The sequence below is a fragment of the Tauraco erythrolophus genome, chromosome W (assembly GCF_009769465.1).
Source record: "Tauraco erythrolophus isolate bTauEry1 chromosome W, bTauEry1.pri, whole genome shotgun sequence".
In the NCBI taxonomy this organism is placed as follows: Eukaryota; Metazoa; Chordata; class Aves; order Musophagiformes; family Musophagidae; genus Tauraco; species Tauraco erythrolophus.
In genome coordinates, this window is record NC_141497.1 from 9,100,250 (window position 1) to 9,119,395 (window position 19,146).

The 19,146-nt window shown below is 37.8% G+C and overlaps 1 protein-coding gene across 1 annotated transcript in view; it reads left to right on the forward strand.

Annotated features, from left to right (window-relative positions):
* LOC147526202 (ras GTPase-activating protein 1-like) overlaps positions 1 to 19,146 on the forward strand; it is a 179,984-nt gene that overhangs the window by 103,163 nt on the left and 57,675 nt on the right. Inside the window, 9 exon segments of the mRNA XM_086630192.1 lie at positions 7,426 to 7,504; positions 9,860 to 9,978; positions 10,135 to 10,136; positions 11,918 to 11,953; positions 11,956 to 12,073; positions 14,933 to 14,943; positions 14,946 to 15,019; positions 18,238 to 18,263; positions 18,265 to 18,313. Coding sequence (XP_086486318.1) covers positions 7,426 to 7,504; positions 9,860 to 9,978; positions 10,135 to 10,136; positions 11,918 to 11,953; positions 11,956 to 12,073; positions 14,933 to 14,943; positions 14,946 to 15,019; positions 18,238 to 18,263; positions 18,265 to 18,313 — 514 coding nt within the window.

The following is a 19,146-nucleotide window of genomic DNA, read 5'->3' on the forward strand; positions in this document are numbered from 1 at the left end:
CAAAAGCCTTACTAAAATTCAGAAAAACTAAATCCACCACCTTCCCTTCATCCACTAGGCAGGTGACCTTATCGTAGAAGGATATTAATTAGTTTAATGGATTTCATAGATTTCTAGGTTGGAAAAGACCTTAGAGATCATCCAGTCCAACCGTCCCTAATCTCCCATTAAACCATATCGCTAAGTAGTTCATCCACCCTTTTCTTAAACACATTCAGGGATGGGGACTCAACCACCTCCCTGGGCAGCCTATTCCAGTGGCTGACAACCCTTTCAGAGAAGAAATACTTCCTAACATCCAACCTGAATCTGCCCTGACTAAGCTTATGCCCATTTCCTCTTGTTCTATCACCCATCACTAATGTAAAGAGCCCTTCCCCTACCTCCCCACCATCCCTTCTCAAGTATTTGTAGGCTGTAATCAGGTCTCCCCTCAGCCTCCTCTTCTCCAGGCTAAACAGCCCCAACTCCCTCAGCCACTCCTCATAAGTTTTATTTTCCAGCCCCTTGACCAGTTTAGTTGCCCTTCTTTGGACTCGCTCCAGGAGCTCAATATCTCTCTTAAAGCGAGGGGCCCAAAACTGGGCACAATATTCCAGGTGCAGCCTCACCGTGCCGAGTACAGGGGCAGGATCACTTCCCTATTCCTGCTGGTCACACTATTCTTGATACACGCCAGTATCCCATTGGCCTTTTTGGCCACCTGGGCACACTGCTGGCTCATATCAAGCTGGTAGTCAACCAACACCCCCAGGTCCTTCTCCACCAGGCAGCTCTCCAGCCACTCTTCCCCAAGCGTAAGTTAAACAGGACTTTCCCTTTGTGAACCCATGTTGACTGTGCCTGATTATTGCATGGTCCTTTAAATGCCTTTCAATAGCATCCAGTGTGAACTTCTCCATAATTTTTCCAGGAACTGAGATTAGACTAACAAGTCTGTAGTTTTTTGGGTCTTCCCTCACACCTTCTTGTAAATTTGAATAACATTGACTAGCTTCCAGTCAGCGGGGACCTCCCTAGGCTCCCAAGACCTTTGGAAGATGATTGATAGGGTTCTGCCATAACATCCACTAGCTCCTTCAGTACTCTGGGATGAATCCCATCAAGCCCCATGGACTTGTGAACATTCAGCTGATACAGCTGTTCCCATACAATTTCAGTGCCCACAAATGGAAAGACACTATTCCCGCACTTGCGGTCCCCCAACTCATAGGACCAGGCAGCCCAAGGTCAATCAGTATTATTAAAGACTGAGGCAAAAAAAGCATCGAATGCCTCTGCTTTTTCTTCATCCCTATTTGTCAGACGACCAACAAGTATCGGTCCAACATTTTCTTTAGAACTTCTCTTGCTATTAACGTACTTTAAAAATCCTTTCTTGTTGTCTGACACAACACTGGCCAGTTTCAGCTCTAGTTGAGCTTTGACCTTTCATGTCTTTTCCCTGCATATGCAAACCAGGGCTCTGTACTCTTCCTGCGAAGTCTGACCTTGCTTCCAGAGATCATACCATTTCTTTTTCCTCCGAAGTTCCAAGGGGGTTCCCTGTTCAGACAAGCTGATCTTCTGCTCACTTGCTTGACTTAGGACACAATGGAATCACCTGCTCCTGTGCTTTTAAAAGGTGGTTCTTATAAACTGACCAGCACTCGTGGACCCCTAAGCCCTCAAAGGCATATTCTCCAGGGACACTGCTAACCATCTCCCTGAATAGTTTAAAGTTTGCTCTCCTGAAGTCCAGGCTAGCAACTCTGCTGACCTTTTTTCTCATCACACCGAAAATTTTCAACGCAACCATTTCATGATCACTGTGGCCAAGACAGCCACCTACCATCACATCTCCCACGAGCCCTTCTCTATTCACAAACAACAAGTCTAGGAGGGCATCTTTCCTAGTTGGCTCACTGAGTACTTGTGACAAGAAGTTAGCTTCACATACTTCAAGAATTTCCCAGACTTGCTTGTCACAGCAGTATGGTATTCCCAGTTGTCATGGTTTGATGGGGGGAGGGGGGGTGTTTCTGGTGGCTGGAGAGGGGCTTTGCTCCCTGTGACCTCCCTGATTTTGGAACTGGGTTAGACTTGGTTCTGGCCACCAGATCGGACTCCCATCCCCCTCGGGGTTGAGCCAATCAGCGCCTCTGCAAATTGCCCTATTTAAGTCGGGACAAAGGAACCAGAAAAGGTGCTTTGCCCAGGAGTGAGGAGAGAAGGGAGGAGGGCACTGCCCCGGCTCCCTGGCTCCCAGCCGGCCGGGCAGCTGCCTGCATCGGGCCGGCGCTGCCCACTGAGGATGGCGGCGGCGGAGCCGGCTGGGGAACTCGGGAGCACCCCACTCCCGGGGTGCCCACTGGGCTGAGTTCACCTGGAGAGGACTGAGATCTGAGAGAAACAGCCGCATCAACACCCATGTTGGGCGCCAATTAAGACTGTCGTGGGTTAGGCTGCTCCAGCAACCAAACCTCACACAGCCGGTCACTCACCCTCCCCCACCCCCAGGAATGAGGGAGAGAATTAAAGGATAAACAGGAAACCCATGAGTTGAGATAAGAACAATTTAATACAGATGATTTAATACACAGTGTAGATGCTCACCACCCCCTCTTATCCGCAGCCTGTCTCGTCCCGAAGCTGCAATCCCGGACGAACACGAGGCCCCAAAATAGAGAGGGGCAGAGAGAGAGAGAGAGAGTACTCCGAGAGTGGGAGTACTGGGAGAGAGACGAAAAAAAAGGCAATAGAGCAAAAGCGCAGCAAGCACAAAAGAGCAGAAGCGGCAAAGAGCCAAAGTGCAAAAGCCCTTCTGTCCGGCTGACCCTCACTTTTATACTGGGCATGACACTGCATGACATGGAATACTAATTGGCCAGTTTGGCCCTCAATCTTAAGTTCCACCACAAATCACAAGGGGAATCGTGTCCCCCTTGTCCTGGCTATGCTCCCCCCTTATCCCGCTGTGCTTCTGCACTCCGGCACACTGAAAAGTCCTTGGCCAACCACAAACATCAGCTTGCTATCAACGTTCTTCTCAGAGCGAGCCTCTGAGTAAAACCAAAACACGGAGCTCTTCTAGCTGCTAAAAAGAAGAGCTAACTCTGTCCCAGCTGAAACCAGGACACCAGTTGATGCCTGGGAAGTTGAAATCCCCATAAGGACAAGGGCTACGGATCCAGAGATTTCTCCTAATTGCCTATAGAATAACTCATCGGTGCTAACATCCTGGCTGGGCAATTGGTAGTAGACACCCACTACACAATCTCCTTTGTTTTCCATCTCCCTAATTGTCACCCAGAGGCTCTCAACCACATCATCCCTGACTGTAAGGGCTGTACATTCAAGTCTCTCCCTTACATACAGTGCAACACCTCCACCTCGCCTGCCCTGCCTATCCCTCCTGAACAGCCTGTAGCCCTCCATCCAGTACTCTAGTCGTGGGACTCATTCCAAGTCTCACTAATACCAATGACATCATAGCTCTGGGAAGGGACCAGTGCCTCCAGTTCATCCTGTTGTTTTCATACTGTGTGTATTGGTGTACAAGCATTTCAGATGTGCTCCTGAGCCTTCTGTGCTCCCAGGAGCAGTGTAAATGTTCCCATTAGTGTTGCCACCCTCAAGAGATGCCATGCCAACCCTTGTCTTGCCTTCAGCTCTCCTGTTGGTATCCCCTTCCCCATCGATTCTAGTTTAAAGCGCTCTCATTCAATCCTGCTAGCTTATGAGCAAAGAAGCGTTTCCCCCATCTGGAGAGGTTGTTCTTGTCAGGCCCCAGCATACCTTGTGTTTCAAAGACTTTTCCATGGTTGTAAAAAACAAAGTTCTGGTGGAGGCACCAGTCCTGGAGCCAGATATTGATGTTTTGGACACACCTGTTTCTTCCAAAGCCTCTCCCCATTACTGGGAGGATTGAGGAAAACACTACCTGTGCTTGCTTTTGGAATATAAGCAGAGACGTAGTGTTGCTTATATAGATTGTGAAACTTCCAGTCCATGTCTGGATATGCAAACTACTTGGGAAAGAAAATAATATTTAAATGTAAGATAGCATTTATAATGCTTCACTTCTGATTTTAGAAAGTGGTAGGATAGGCATGCCTATCCTACCACATATCTCATGCCCCTTTCTCCTCTCCGCCTGTTTTCTTTCTGAAATCTAACCTTCCTAAGAGAGTTTTCAAAAACTTGTAAAATTTAGGGGAGGGGCAGCAGCACAGAATGGTGTATCTGGTGATTCCATGTCAAAGTAGAAGATAAGAAACATTGGCCCAACAGTTATACATTGAACAAGCTTCAAGTTATCTTTAATATGAGAGATGAGACAATTTGAGACTAGAAGAAGACTGGAGTTGTTGGAAGCCTTTTTTTTTTTTAACTGATAGATTAATCTGTTTTTTGATAAGCTGAACAATATGGGCTTAACATGTTAATTCTTTTTCTTTATAGTTTAATGATGTATAGAGCAGTGTTCAGTTTTCTGGATTCTTCACTATTTGAAATGTCAGCAGTTGGAATAACTCTTAATTCACCTGTTAAGTATTAAAAGAATGATACTGGTCATGACCATGAGATACTTTTTTAATTATCCAGGTAGCTAGGATCTGGGCAACCTAATAAACCCTATGCTAAACATTTTATAATTACTAAATTAATGTAGCATTGAGATTATTTTTATTTCTCTATATCAAACCAAGTTTAATCATTAATTTTTTTAATTTGTGCTTATACTTCCCTTGATGTATTTTGCATAAGTAGGATTTTGTTGCTGTCAGATGCTGTAAAAGAGTTATAAACCCTTTTTTCCTCTCCCTTAGATTCTTTTTGTGGTCAGTCTGATTTCATGCTTTATGTTTACATGTTAGATAACTTGAATCACTTGCAAATTCATTCTCAAGTATATTTGAAGATATGTGGTATCGTTCTGTTTGTAATGTTTGGCTTGTTCAGCCATTTGGGCTGCTTTAGTGGTAAGAATATACAATGACCATCTGAGTTGAGTTTGTGGGGGAGAGAAGAGGGATAAATTCCAGTACCTAAAGGGAGCCTACAGGAAAGCTGGAGAGGGACTTTTTACAAGGATAGTGATAGGACAAGGGGCAATGGCTTTAAACTGAAGAGGGTAGATTTAGATTAGATATAAGGAAGAAATTTTTAACTCAGAGGGTGGTGAGGCACTGGAACAGGTTGCCCAGAGAAGTTGTAGATGCCCCATCCCTGGAAGTGTTCAAGGCCAGGTTGGATGAGGCTTTGGGCAACCTGGTGTAGTGGAGGGTGTCCCTGCCCATGGCAGAGGGGTTGGAACTAGATGATCTTTGAGGTCCCTTCCAACCCTAACCATTCTATGATTCTAAAGAAAAAATTCTTGATCACTCCATCAAGGCATAAAGTCCTAGTCTGTATGGTACTCTAACTCCAAAATGAGTTTTCAAATACAACTCAGTTTATTCTTCAGCTCATTTTACAAAATTGGAAGAAATCAGGCAATTGCTTCTTATGTTGAGGGATGACTCCTGGTTTTTAATCAAGGAAGAAGATGAGATGTTGACAGTCAAGGTATTCTCAATTTGATGAATGAGGAAAAAATTATTAAAGCTGCTTTATTATTGATTGCCCTCAATGAGATGTTGGCAATAGCTGTTCAACATGCAAAATACAATGTGTGATTGTTTTACGCATGTGGTAAAGCTTAAATTTTTATGGAGAAAATGACATATGCATATTGCATATCAATAAAATTGAAATTTATTTGATTTTTAGTAAAACTGAGAAATTCACGTCACTTTACAAACCTGAAAAATAAAAACGTTTGTGAGAAGATTCCTTGATTTAACAAGCATACACTAGTTCATAGCTTTAGAAGTATGAGATAGAGAAAAAGCAAAAAATTGTCTTTCTATGTTTTGTTTACATGTTTTTATGATCATTTTTATAGTATCCTATATCTTTCCTTTTGACAAAATTTTATCCAATTGTAATAGGCCAAAGATTTCATCACGTGTCTTATTGATTACATTTGCACTCAGAGCTAACAGTATATGAAGTGAGAAAACACATAAAGTATATTTTGTTCTCCACAATTACTTAGTTCTTTGTTTTTAGGTTGATATTTTGTATATGAATGGTTCATCTGCGTTGATGTTAACATTGCTTCTCTTTATTACAACGTAAATTTCAATAACTGCAAAATAAGAGCAACTCAAAGATACATTGAATATTCACTTGTGGTCATTATTTCTCTCCTAATCCTTCAAAACACAATTGAAACTTGATTCTGGCAATTAGAATGCAAGCTTCCCCATAGAGGAGTGTTACTGGCTGGATAGTTAATTTAACATGATAGCTCAGTGATTTTGAAGTATAATCTGCATAATCCGAGTTGAAAAACTTTTTATTTCCCACTCCTGTTTTCCTAGAAAGAAATTATTTTGCACAGTTTGAAGTATCTCCCATTCCCCTTCCTTAGTTAATCTAGGACTTTGAAAATTATTACCAATAAAATAGCAATTTTCAGCCTGACTGGAGAGCTGGGAAATGTGCATGTGTTACTTCAATGTGGAAAAGGTAGTGTACTCATTTGGCATTGTGGTAGGTTGACCTTGACTGGCCACCAGGTGCCCACCAAGACCCTCTCTCACTCCCCCCTCAGTGGAACGGGGAGAGAAAATGAGATAAAAAAATCTTATGGGTCAAGATAAAGACAGTTTAATAAAAAAAAACACAGACCCACAAAGAATGTACGTGGAAGCAAAGGAAAACAAAAAGATTTACTCTCTACTTCCCATCAGCAAGCAATGTCCAGTCACTTCCTGGGAAGTAGGGCCTCAGTATGCATAGCGGTTGCTTTGGAAGACAAAACACCTTAATAATGAATGAACCCTCTCCTCCTCCTTTCTCTTAGCTTTTATTGCTGAGCAGACTTCATATGGTATGGAATAGCCCTTTGGTCAGTTTGAGTCAGCTGTTCTGGCTATGTCTCCTTCCAACCTCTTGCTCACCCCCAGCCTGCTGGGCTTTGAGGAGTGGGGTTGGGGAAATAGCCTTGATGCTGTGTGAGCACTGCTCAGCAGTAACCAAAAACTGGTTTGTTATCAACAAGTTCTAGCTACAAATACAGAGCACAGCACTATGAGGGCTGCTATGGGGAAAGTTAACTCCACCCTTGCCAGACCCAATACAGGCATTTTCAACAACTGATTGAAAATGTTCTGTGAAGTTTAGAATTAATATAGTACAGTTCTGTGAATTTTCTTGACTTCAGTGTATTATTAAATTTTCATTGCTGCAAATGAGATTACGATGTTTAGCACTTGTTTTTTACTATAAGTTTGTTAGGAAACGTAGTGTGATTGCATGGAAAAATCAAATTCTCATACAAAGGAAAAACTAACTGGTTTAACAGTTTAAATCTTATTTTTCTTATTTGAACAGTATTGCTGAGATCATTGAACATTATAGAAAAGAACAGATTGTTGAAGGATATTACCTTAAAGATCCTGTTCCAATGCAGGTAAAACTTCATCTCTGAGCACTTGTTATTGAAAGTATTGACTTAATCCTCAAATTTTTAATATAGGAACTGAATTACAACAGAAGTATCCATGATAGTTAAACAGCATCATCCTGTCCTGAATTTTGTTTTGAGCTTGTGTGTTTCTTTAATTTTATCCTCATATGCATTCACTTATCTAAGGTTAGCTTGTAGTAAACAGAAGATATGGTAAGCTTTGTCTGTGCTCTGGAGTGTAAATGCTGTCTTGTGCCCTCAGCTCTGTCCCTGATTGAACAAATGCTGTGCCTTAATACCATGTTGGAGTGCGGGAGGGAACTAGGATGCTCTCCATTCTTCTGTTTCTGGTGTCTTTCTTCCCCCAGAGAAAACCTATATGCATAGAAAAGCTTCAGAGATGATCAGAGGGCTGGGATTGCAGGGCAGTTCTGGAACATTGTTGTCCTGTAGCATAAATTCATCCTAAGAGACCACTGATAATAAACAAACCACATAATCTAGTTTTTCATAAAGTTATAGCTAGTTCTAAAGTATATTTGTATACTTTGTTCCCTGTCTGTTCTCAAACTTTCCTGTTTTGATGGTTAGAAATTTGGTTTCAAAATAGTTACCCCTTTGTTAGATCTATTTTATTAATACGAAGGCATTTCTTGTATTCTCCCTTAGCTCACTAAGCTGAGCATATCAAATCTGGGTTTTGTCTCTTCATAACATTCTTGTAGTTGCCCTACTACTACCAATTCCAGTGTGAGTTCATGTTTCTTGAAAACAGAAAAGCTCAGAATACCATGTCATTAGTAATTCCTTTTTTCTGTGAGAGTACTTACCAGATATAGCCTAGAACATTATCTGTGTCATTATCATAGCCACATTATATTGTTTCTTTTGGTAAGTATCAACAAGTGAAAATTTTATGTTGTATTCCTAGACTTATGCCTTATTATTCTGATCGTTCCTTTATTGCTGATTGGCTTGTCATCAATGCTTCCTAGTTGTCTGCTACTATTAACTCATGCTCTGTAATGTGGTTGAGACAAATGTGAGGAAATTTGAATTCCGAGACTGATCCTTGAAAAGCTTCACCTAGTAACTTTCCTTGTTCTCCATAATTACTTTTGGATCATGGCAATCATCTTCACTTTGGCACTTTTTATATCCACTTCTGGTTCCTGTAACTTTCTCTGTGTTGACTAATTTTCCATGTCAGACTGCATCAAATTCTTTTAAGTTATTCAGATATTTGTGACTTCCTTTGTTAAAAAAAAAATTATGTTGGTGTAATTACATTTTGGTGTGTCTTTCTCCCACATACTGTCATGCTCTGTTTTTGAAGAAAAAAATTTCAGAAGTCTTGTGTACTATTCAGTTCAATCTAATAGACTTCCTGTTTCTAATTTGAAATTTAAAGCATTTTCACTAGAGCTGTTGTTTTTGTACATTGTTTCTTTCATAGCTATGTTATGGAGATTATCTTGAGTTAGTAAAAATTTGGATATTGCTTCCATTGTGAGTCCTGTAATTCCTATTACTGAAATGTTTTTCATCTTGCCTTTGTCATGTTGTTCAAAGCCATAATTCTTATAGATATATGGGGGGAAGGGAGAAAAGTAGAGTATTTAGTATGGAGCCAGTGCATATATCACTTCATCTCAATACTATTCTCACTGCTTGACAGTTTTGCTTTTCATGTTTTCTTATGACTAAAGAACTTTTGCTGATCAACTGACTCGGTAAGGTCAAACTTGGCTCGGCTTTTGACCATTCTAGCTTGGTATTTACATTTCCAGATCTTAGTTTTCTATGTGAATTTATCCTTTTTCTATTTCCTGTTTCTACTTTCTCCTATTGTTTTTTGTTAGAATGATATTCATTTAGGACATGAGTGCTAATAAGATTAATGAGGGACTATGCAATTTTGTGTGTTAATCATTCAGTTTTAATAGTGATCTGCACCATTCTTGTTGATCCAGAGTTTATCCTTAATTACTCAGTTCCGAAAGCCTTGGTAGAAGACAGAAGCTAAATAATCTTTAAAAACTTGTGTAAATTTTGCATAAATCACTGTGAAAGATGCTGCTTCTATTTAGTGTTAAATAAATACAGATATTACTTTGTGAAAGTTGGTCTGTATTTAAACCTTATTTTCTTCTCATAATTCTATCCTAATAATTCCACAATAATAGTTATATTACATTTCTGGCAAAGGTATTAAATATTAGTTTGTTAAGACATATGAGAGAATAATAATAAAGAATCAGTAGCATTCAAAAAATTTCGGTTGCAGCTTCATAGTGTGCAATTGCTTCACAGTGATTTCTGAGCTTAAAAAAATGTTGATTTCTTCCTGTTTACCAGCATCAAGAACAAGTGCTTAATGATACAATGGATGGAAAACAAATCTACAATACAATTCGTCACAAAACAAAGGATGCTTTTTATAAAAATATTGTCAAAAAAGGATATTCTGAAAAAAAGTGAGTTCTGTTTGCCTCTATGAATTTTTTTTTTTCTAAGACATGCAGATATGGATAAATATTTTGTGTAGTACTGGTACTAGTGGAGCCAAAATTGAAGTGAGCAAAAGGTGGTAGAAAGCCTGTAAAGGGTATGAAAGGTTATTTTTCCTTAAGAAGTACATAAATAGAAGACATAATACATAAAATGACACACAATATAAAGATGTTGATTGGCAGTTCTTGCTGAAAAAATCAGAAACAGCACAAAAATTAAGTTTTTATCAAAGGTAACATTCAGATCATTAAATGAAGTACATTTTCATAAAATGTATTCATATTTAATACACAACTTGTTTAAATTTAAGCTGATCACATGGGTTAAAGAGAGCTGGATTAATGTAAATCAGTACATTCATTGGAGACCAGAGCTGGTTTAATTTTCTTATTCCAAGTTAGGTAATGTTTAATTTAAAATGTATATCTGGTGTACAAGGTACATCGGGACTTTTTTAAGGTTCTAACACTGACACAGTTAACATAGCATAGAATAATTGGATTAAAAGCTGCTTGACTCATTTCAATATATCCCTGAAGAATTACTATTGAGCAAGATTGAAGTTACGAGGAAACTAATCCCTTTCCAAGTATTATGATTTTAGTTTTTCTGTTTTCACTAAAGTTGATTTAAAAAAAAATAAAATTAAAAAATAATAACATTTCTGCATATGGCAAAGACAGTAGCTAAACCAATAAGTAACAGATAGTGATCTGGATAGCAAGCAAAAGTAAAGGTGAAAAGAAAGAAGGTAAGCATTTAAATATAGCCAAATTTAAAAGACGCATTCGAAGGAAAGAAAAACTAGATCCTCTGAACAAGCAAGGAATGCATCTCTTCTCTTGAGAGTGCTAATGCTGAGAGAAGGTGTAGAGGGATGTGGTAGGGTGAGGAATCAACTGAGATGAACTTGAAGTGAAAATCTTTACCTAAAAGGGATAATGAGATACTTTAAATGTGCAAGCAGGAATACTAAGTAGGTGTGGAGAGATGCACATAGCTGCATACAGAACAGAAATTAATAAAATCACTCTTCCATCTAGTAGAGTATAATAATGGATGTTAATGTTAGATTTCCAAAACAGTACTAGTGCTTGTTTATGAAGGGCTATGGTGGATCTATGGTGATCAAATTGAAAATTAAGGCTGAATGTTTTTCTAAAAGGTACTGTGGTTTATGTATGGATTAGCTGCAGAAAGTTCCTTATCAGCTATAATTCAGAGGACATTAAACAATGAGTGATTTTTTGTTTAGTCAGTAGCTAAATCTACATTTACTAATAAATCTAATGTGTCTTCCAACAAACCTTGACATTTAAATTTCCAATTTTTTTTTTAATGTTTTTTCTGAAACATGTGGAACTGGTCTAAATTTTTGATATAAGTTTGTTTTGGGCATGGTTGTGATCCAAGTTTGTATGCATTGTATTCCCATTTCTATTCTTCAGTCATTCTGATTTAAAATATTGTGATGCAATCTGTTATGCTGATCAGTTGATTAGAGTTTAGGAAGAATTTTCTCATGTCAAAAGAAATCTATTTCTTAATTAAAATAGCCATAATAAATTGGATCACTTACAGCATCACACATATTTGCAAACTGTATAGACACAGTCTTCCCACTGATATGAACGGAGCTCATATGCACTTGCTTAATCCTGTTGAGATTAATAAAAATATTTAGAGAACCATCTAAAATTGTACTTGATCTGTGAAGAGGGTCTGGTTTTAGCTACATGCTGCAAAAAATTGTGTATGTATACTGATGTTATTGCTTAAGTGTGATTAACTGTACATTGTTTTTTGTATTTGACAAAATCTTACTGCCCTCCTTTTCTTCATTTACAAAATTTACACTTTTTTAAAAACAATATTGTAACTTCTTACTTGCTTTCCCTACAGGTAAAGGAAAGAGATGGAAAAACTTGTACTTTATATTGGGGGAAATGATGCCCAGCTTATTTATTTTGAAAGTGAGAAACGAGCCACAAAACCTAAAGGATTAATAGACCTTAGTGTGTGTTCAGTCTATGGAGTACATGACAGTTTATTTGGCAGGTAGGGCACTGGCTTTTAATTCTTGTACATGTAGCAGGACAGTTAACTACTAGTTTGAGGCATATACAAGCTACAGACAATATGTCACTAATGAACAAGTTGGCCTGGCACAGTAAACTTGCTTTTGACACCTGAGCCCTGATAATTGTCCACGTGTGTTTTTTAGCTTTTGTGCTTACGAAATGAAAGCATTGTGACTCTTGGTTCATATGAATTTATTCCATAGTTGATGTAGATTACAAGAGCATACATAGACAGATGTAATTGATAATGGTAACTTGTTAAGCCATGGCAACTTGATTGCTAGCAGCTGTTCATAAACAACTTCTAGTAAGAAATTGTAGAACTTAGTCTTAAGATTTTCTCATGTAATATGATGTGATAATGATTTGGCCTTTTGTGTTGTCATTTTTCAATATTGTATATTAATTGTTCCGCATTTCATATTACAGACATTAAAAATATTACGAAGCAACTGTATTGAGGGTTTTAATCCTATTGAACCAAGAATTGATAAGATCAAGAATTTTGTCAATTCCAAAAGATCTGCATTCTTTTGTTGATAAGTATTATAAAGCTAAATTAGTTAGATAACTTATCAGTGCTTTTCTATTTAAGAATCAGTAAGAATCAGATTAGACCAACATTACAGCAGTAAGTTAGTTCATATAAGCAAACATTTCACAAATTATTTTTGCAAGATAATTAGATTCAGAGATAATTTTCAGTTTCATTTACTGTACTAATTTTGATTATTCAAAATATGTCAACTGCAAGTAATGTGATTATTGGCAAAGAAGTTGAGAATCAAATACTTTCTGATATCACTGATACCGTAAAAGTTGGCAGAGGAAAACCCTCTAAGACTTGTTTTGACGTTTTAGAAGACAGGCATTCTTTATTGCAGTGCTGGGACACGGGAGATAATTCCTACTTATGTGTCTGTCTAAGGCTTAAATTACAAAGCTTTTATTGTGATACCTATGCATATCATAAGATTTCCAGGAATTTGTATACATATTTAAGATGCTTCTCATAATTTATTTACATATTTTCATGTATGCTCCCTGTCCTTAATTGAGTCAGAGGGATGCTTTCGTGACCACCGACTCAATTTCCCTGTGTCCTTTGGTCTTCATCCAAGGTCATTTATCCATATTTGGCTTGTTCTTAACTTATCTTGGGGAAGCTACGGTCTTAGTTGGTACATCTGCTTGTTAACATTCCAAAGTAGCTACTATCTTCAATTGTCCATCTTCTCAGGCGCCTACTATCTTTACTGTTTGTATATCTTCTCACAAAAAGGCACTTTTAATACATCAAACTTGTCCTTAAAACACACAGCAAAGCTGCGAAGCATGCAAATAGATAAGGCTTTGGTATCATCATGGTAACTAAGATGAAAGAGGTCACATCTTTTTTTCGTTGTTAATTACAAAAAAATGTAGAGTCCTGTGTGATATAGAAGAAAAAGATGCATTTACTCCTACAAATGTTATTACTTTTATAACAGATAGAAAAAATGCATTAAACAGAAGCTCTGGTTATTCCATGCATCTAATATTTATTAAAAATATTTAATCAACTGTAAGTCTTTTCACAGAGATAATGTGAAGATAGATGTTTAAAATTAGTGGCATTTCTTAAGCTGCAAAGATCTGGTGTTCGTGCACCATCTGATTTTTATGCACTTCTTAATCATTTTGAAAAAAATCTATGCAACTATTGGAATGAGGAGCCATAGATATGAGAGTACCATTTAAAAAAAAAGTTCCTCATGTGAGTTGGCAATTATGCATGAAGCTTTGTGTAGACTGTAAACAAGGAACATTTTGGTTAATGGTGACTGTTAAGCAGCTTCTAGAAACTGTACTGTGGTTAAAATGTAGTTGGATGATAAGTAACACTAAAAGTGTAAGTAGAAGAAGATGTATGGTTGCACCTGCTTAGGAAAGCTCTTGGTGAAGAACTGTAGCTGAAACAAAATTCCTCTTATATTTTAAGTAGGTGGTTAAAAACTATCTTTTCCCTTTTCTCGGAAGTAGTGAGGGCTGTAGCTGTGTTTTCTTTGGTGACAATGATTTAAGTAGCCCCTGACCTGGCTACTTCTTGTCTCTCCCTCTCCCCAATCCTCCGTGGGCAAGGCCACAAAATGCCATGCCAGTATTTCCCCAAGCAATGGATGAGGGGAAGGGAAGACTGAAACATCATTTGAAGTGAAATAAGATTCTTCATGTAACCCTGTGTTGGGAGAGCTAAATTCCCTGAACATAATGTGGAAGACCATGAAACAAGTGTGCAATTTAGCTTGTAATGTAACAGTACAAAATTTTTGATACTTCTTGACAAATTAGTGTAGATACATAAAATGGTGAAGAGTTATAATTGCATTTAAAGCTTTAGAAGTTTATGTCACACATGTTCAATGATTAGTAGTGATCTAATACACGTTTTATTGCTTGTGAGAGCTGTGGAACACTTTCAGATAAGGAATTCCTTATGTTAATATAGTTAACTGAACTACTAAAACAACAAATCCATAATGCATGATTAATTGGTTGGGAACTAATGCTGAACCGTGCATCATTTAAAATGTTTGTGGGAAATAGTCCGCATTAAAGTCTTTTATGTTATCAGGTGTATTTTGCCTCAACTGTCAGTGTTTATGCATATTCAATGCAACTGTTCTGAGTTTCTTAAATATTCTGAAACAATAGTGAACTGCAGTGCAATTTTCTTGAAATTACATAATTCATTCAAACCAAAATGCACTTTTGAAGCATGTAGAAACTTTTCTTGTTGGGGTTTTCCTGTTTTCAAGTGTGATGATGCTATTTTTGTTTTTTTTTTGTTTTTAAGGCCAAACTGTTTTAGATAGTAGTTCAGCACTTCAGTGAAGAGCATTATATCTTTTACTTTGCAGGAGAAACTCCAGAACAAGCACAGGTGAGAGCTTTTGTTGGTAAATATAATTTTGAAAGTAATTTTTTGTTTGTAGGGTTTAATGATATTATCCTTCTCTAATAGAAAGCAAGCATGCCACAGATGGTGGCTATGTCTACATTAGCAAATATTACCATGCAATGTATCAGATCTGTAAGGGAAATGGTTGGTGCTGAGGATCCAGCACCTACATTACCTGTGCTTCAGAGATTTTACTTTGGACAAGTTTTAGTCTGGTCCCATGGACTGAGCTTCAATTAGATATTCCTGGAGAATATCTTTTGGAGTAGTTCAGTCAAAAAAAATTGTTTGCTCTCCAATGCTCTTCCATGTAACGAACCAGAGCATGTTAAGTGGGAGTTTTGCTTCAAGAGCACGTTCCTGATATGAACTAAAATGCTAATGCAGGTATGCCCACCAAATCAAAATCTATTGAGCCTTTTACAGTTATTTGTCTCCATAAATTGGTCAGTGTTTATAGTCTTAGGCCCTGATCTTGCATGAAAAAAAGAGAGTTTTTTTGTTTTACAGTGGCATCATTTAGTTATTAGCTCTCTAGCAGTTAATGTTTTCTGATTAAGAATTGTAGGAATGGAGTCTAATTCTCCAAAAGTCACTCACCACAGAAGAGCATATGGAAGATGTGACAATGTTCTTATTCATTAAGTTATTTTGGTATCCAGAGCTCTGAAATATACCTGTTGTGTCAGAAGTTAAGCTATGTGTTTGATTTTATTTAAGAATGTGTAGGAGGCAGAATATCCTGTCCTGTTTTCTGAACATTTGATATAATCTGCTTTGGTTTAGATTTACTTAACACTTAAGCCGTTCACTGTGTTTATACAGAATACTGGTGTCACGTTTTGAGGTCAAAAGACCAGTCTATCAGCCCAAGTCAGGCGAGACCCTTGGGTCCGATCCCCCTGCCTTCCCTGGCAGCTCAGTGAATCGGAGGGTGGTTCGTCTGGTTTATCGTGGGATCCGTCACTAATAGACGAACAGGAGGTAATTGGCCAGTATACCAGCTCCCAAGTTAGGCGAGACCCTTGGGTCCGATTCCCCCTGCCTTCCCTTGGCAGCCCAGTGAATCGGAGGGTGATTCGCCCACTTATTAGGGATCGTCACTAGTAGTAACTATGGGCCAACTCCTTATAATAATTCAAAAGTTTCCGGAAACTTACATATATATTTATTGTGACAGAATACAGGTTCGAGGATAGCCGGTGATAGTGACTGACTACAAAAACAACTTTAATTGAAATACTGCAGTGATAACATAAGACTATTACTGATCAGTGATAATATTAAATAGCTAGCAAGATGTTAGTAAGTAATTAATTAAGTGCACATAACACAGAGTTCTTACCCAATAGGCGTCCCTATGGGGGGAGAAGAGGGTTCAGCCCATCGACTGATCCCAGACGTTCCAATGGGGGGGGGCTTCTCCCTAACATCCCCTTTGTTTGCTGCCATTTTATACTTTTTCATATTTTAGGTGGAGCTCGAGTGACTCTAGTCATACATAACTTTTATTAGGATTGGTGTAAATTTCTCTCGTGAGGAGTGTTCACAAATTAGGATTGGTGTAAATTGCTCGTTTGAGGGGTGGTCGCAGCTCGGAGGCGGGTGGAGGTGTGATTTAGTAGCTGAAGGACACAATTTCGCCATCACTGCTGAGGCAGCGGTTGTGATTCACTTCCCTTGATGGCATTTTATGGTTATCTTTACAGGCGCCTCTCATCCCTGATAACAGGGATGAGCCGTGATACCTCCGTACCACTCTACTCCCCATTTCAAGGATATTGGCCTTGTTTGTTCCTGGGAGCAGCAGCTGTGCTTCATGTCAGAGCTGCTCTAATATTAGCTGAATTCTGGGGAACAATATTCTCCCATTCCCCTCCAATTTCAGTCATTTTCCCACAACTGGGATTTTTTTTATAAAGTTATTCTGTTTCGGGCAAGTCAGATGTTTTACTGATACTTCTGTTCTCAGAAGTTACAGCCGTCTGTACCTTGTAACATTTCACAGAAGAATAGTTTGTTGGTATACTAAAGAAAACTTGATGGATTTCATGTAATATAAATATCAAAGCAGCTGTCCAATGGATTGCATGTTGTCTGAGGTTGTACAAACCATTAAGTGAATGTAATGTAGAGTGTAGCCTCTATGCTAGTGTCATTGTGCATATTATGGTGCATTGCTCATACTTACTGCTGTAAACTTTGGTATTTAAGGGGATAAATTTTCCTGTTAGGAGAGGGAATAAAGATGGCTTTGTATCTAGAAATATTTAGATTAATTTAGAGTATTTAGTAGGTTCTATGGTTATTTATTTGCTTTTCCTTATTGAATAAGAAAGCAAGCTGATAAAAATGTGATGCATAGTTGACAGTTGTTCCTTTGTGGATGGCTTTGAACACTAAAACTTTACTCCCAAGTGATTTACTGAGAATAGCTGCAATATAGAATGTACCTGTATTTAATGTGGAAGGTAATAAAGGGTAAGACTGAAAATGTTTATTCTTTAATGGTATTATTAAATTGTACTTTAAGAGTAAGTAGCAGATTTTTGAACTACACCCTTATGAACGTTAGTCAAAGCCTAAATTTTGTGCTTCAAAGAGCTTACAAAATTTGGGAGCAGTGGGTGTGGAAACATGAGAATGAGGCTGTAGCATATCTTCCACCTTCAAAGTATCTGCTCCACTTTATGTATTTGTGAGCAGAGGTAATGGGGGTGTAAATTATACTTTTCATTGTTTTTCTGTTATTGCAGCTTTGTTTTTGAAGCATATGGAGTAAAATACCACTGCAATATAAAAATAGAGGAGAGAATGATCAGAATGGTTTGACTTGTTGACTGTTATTTCTCAGAAGCAGCCAAGTCTTGCTTCATTTTATATACCATTTTTATTTAATTCATATGACTAATCTGAAAAATTGATAAAGGTCACACTGTATATCCATTAGTAATGCTGATATTTCTAAAAGAGAAACTTTCAGATTTGCAAGTGCTTTATTTAGTTTTACTGAGAAAGATATGAATTTTGTTTCACTATTCAAATTTTCATACTTTGAATTGCATACAAGTTGGCTTTTAAGCTAAAAAAAAAAACTTCAGATACTTCAATGTTTTTTGGTTTTTTTTAGACATGTCTGTTCTACTGCAAGAAGCTGAATCTGACTTTTTGTTACACTGTTTTGTGCCCTTCTCTCTTAGGACTGGATGAAGGCTCTGCAGATGTTTGCAGTTTAGAAAACACAGTCCAGGAACATCAAATAAACGTCTACGTCAGGTGAAGCTATTTAGATACAAGGGGGAGAGGTTGTCTCCTTGTTGCAAAATGATGATGATACATCTCAGAACTTTCCTTTCAACAACAGTAAACCCTGCATGTACTTTCTTTTCTTGGAGTTATGCAGTACCTTTGTTAAACCAACTAGAATGACTTCCACTTTTATAATATCTAATACACAAAAACCCAAAATGATTTTAGGCATTTGGCAGATGCTTTGCTAGGTATTAATTCTGACCACATTTGAGTAAAAGTGTCAAGAATTCAGCATTTGTATTGTCTTAACTCTTACAATTCATTAGATTTGACAGACTTGTGTCATGTAACCAAAATACTAGTATGACTAATGTTCATTTTTCAGTGACAAATACATGATCAACTGTGATTATGGCTTAATTTTTTTTTTCTCTTGAGAGTACTGTTGTGGCCAGAATTTCTTTCAGAGATAAAGGACAGATAGTCATAAATGGCTACATCAGTGATGATTGGAGAATAACAGGAATCAAGAATCCCTGGTATCTTTGAATGCTACGAATATTGGAAGTAGCTGTTTTACCAGTCTATAGAAAAAGGAATACAATTGTTTTTTAGGAAATGCATAATTATTCTGTGGTCACATTAAAGATGATTGAATACTTCTGAAGAACCAAACTAAATTGGGTAAATTGATATATGAACTGGCAGAAGAAATTGGGAGCCACAAAAGCGAAGCAACTACAGAGCGATCATCTGAACTAATTCTGTACTTCCAAAAGCAAAGAAAATGTTAGGCTTTGTGAAGGAATAGAATAGAAAATAGATGCTATTTAATATTTATGATATTCTTATTTAGG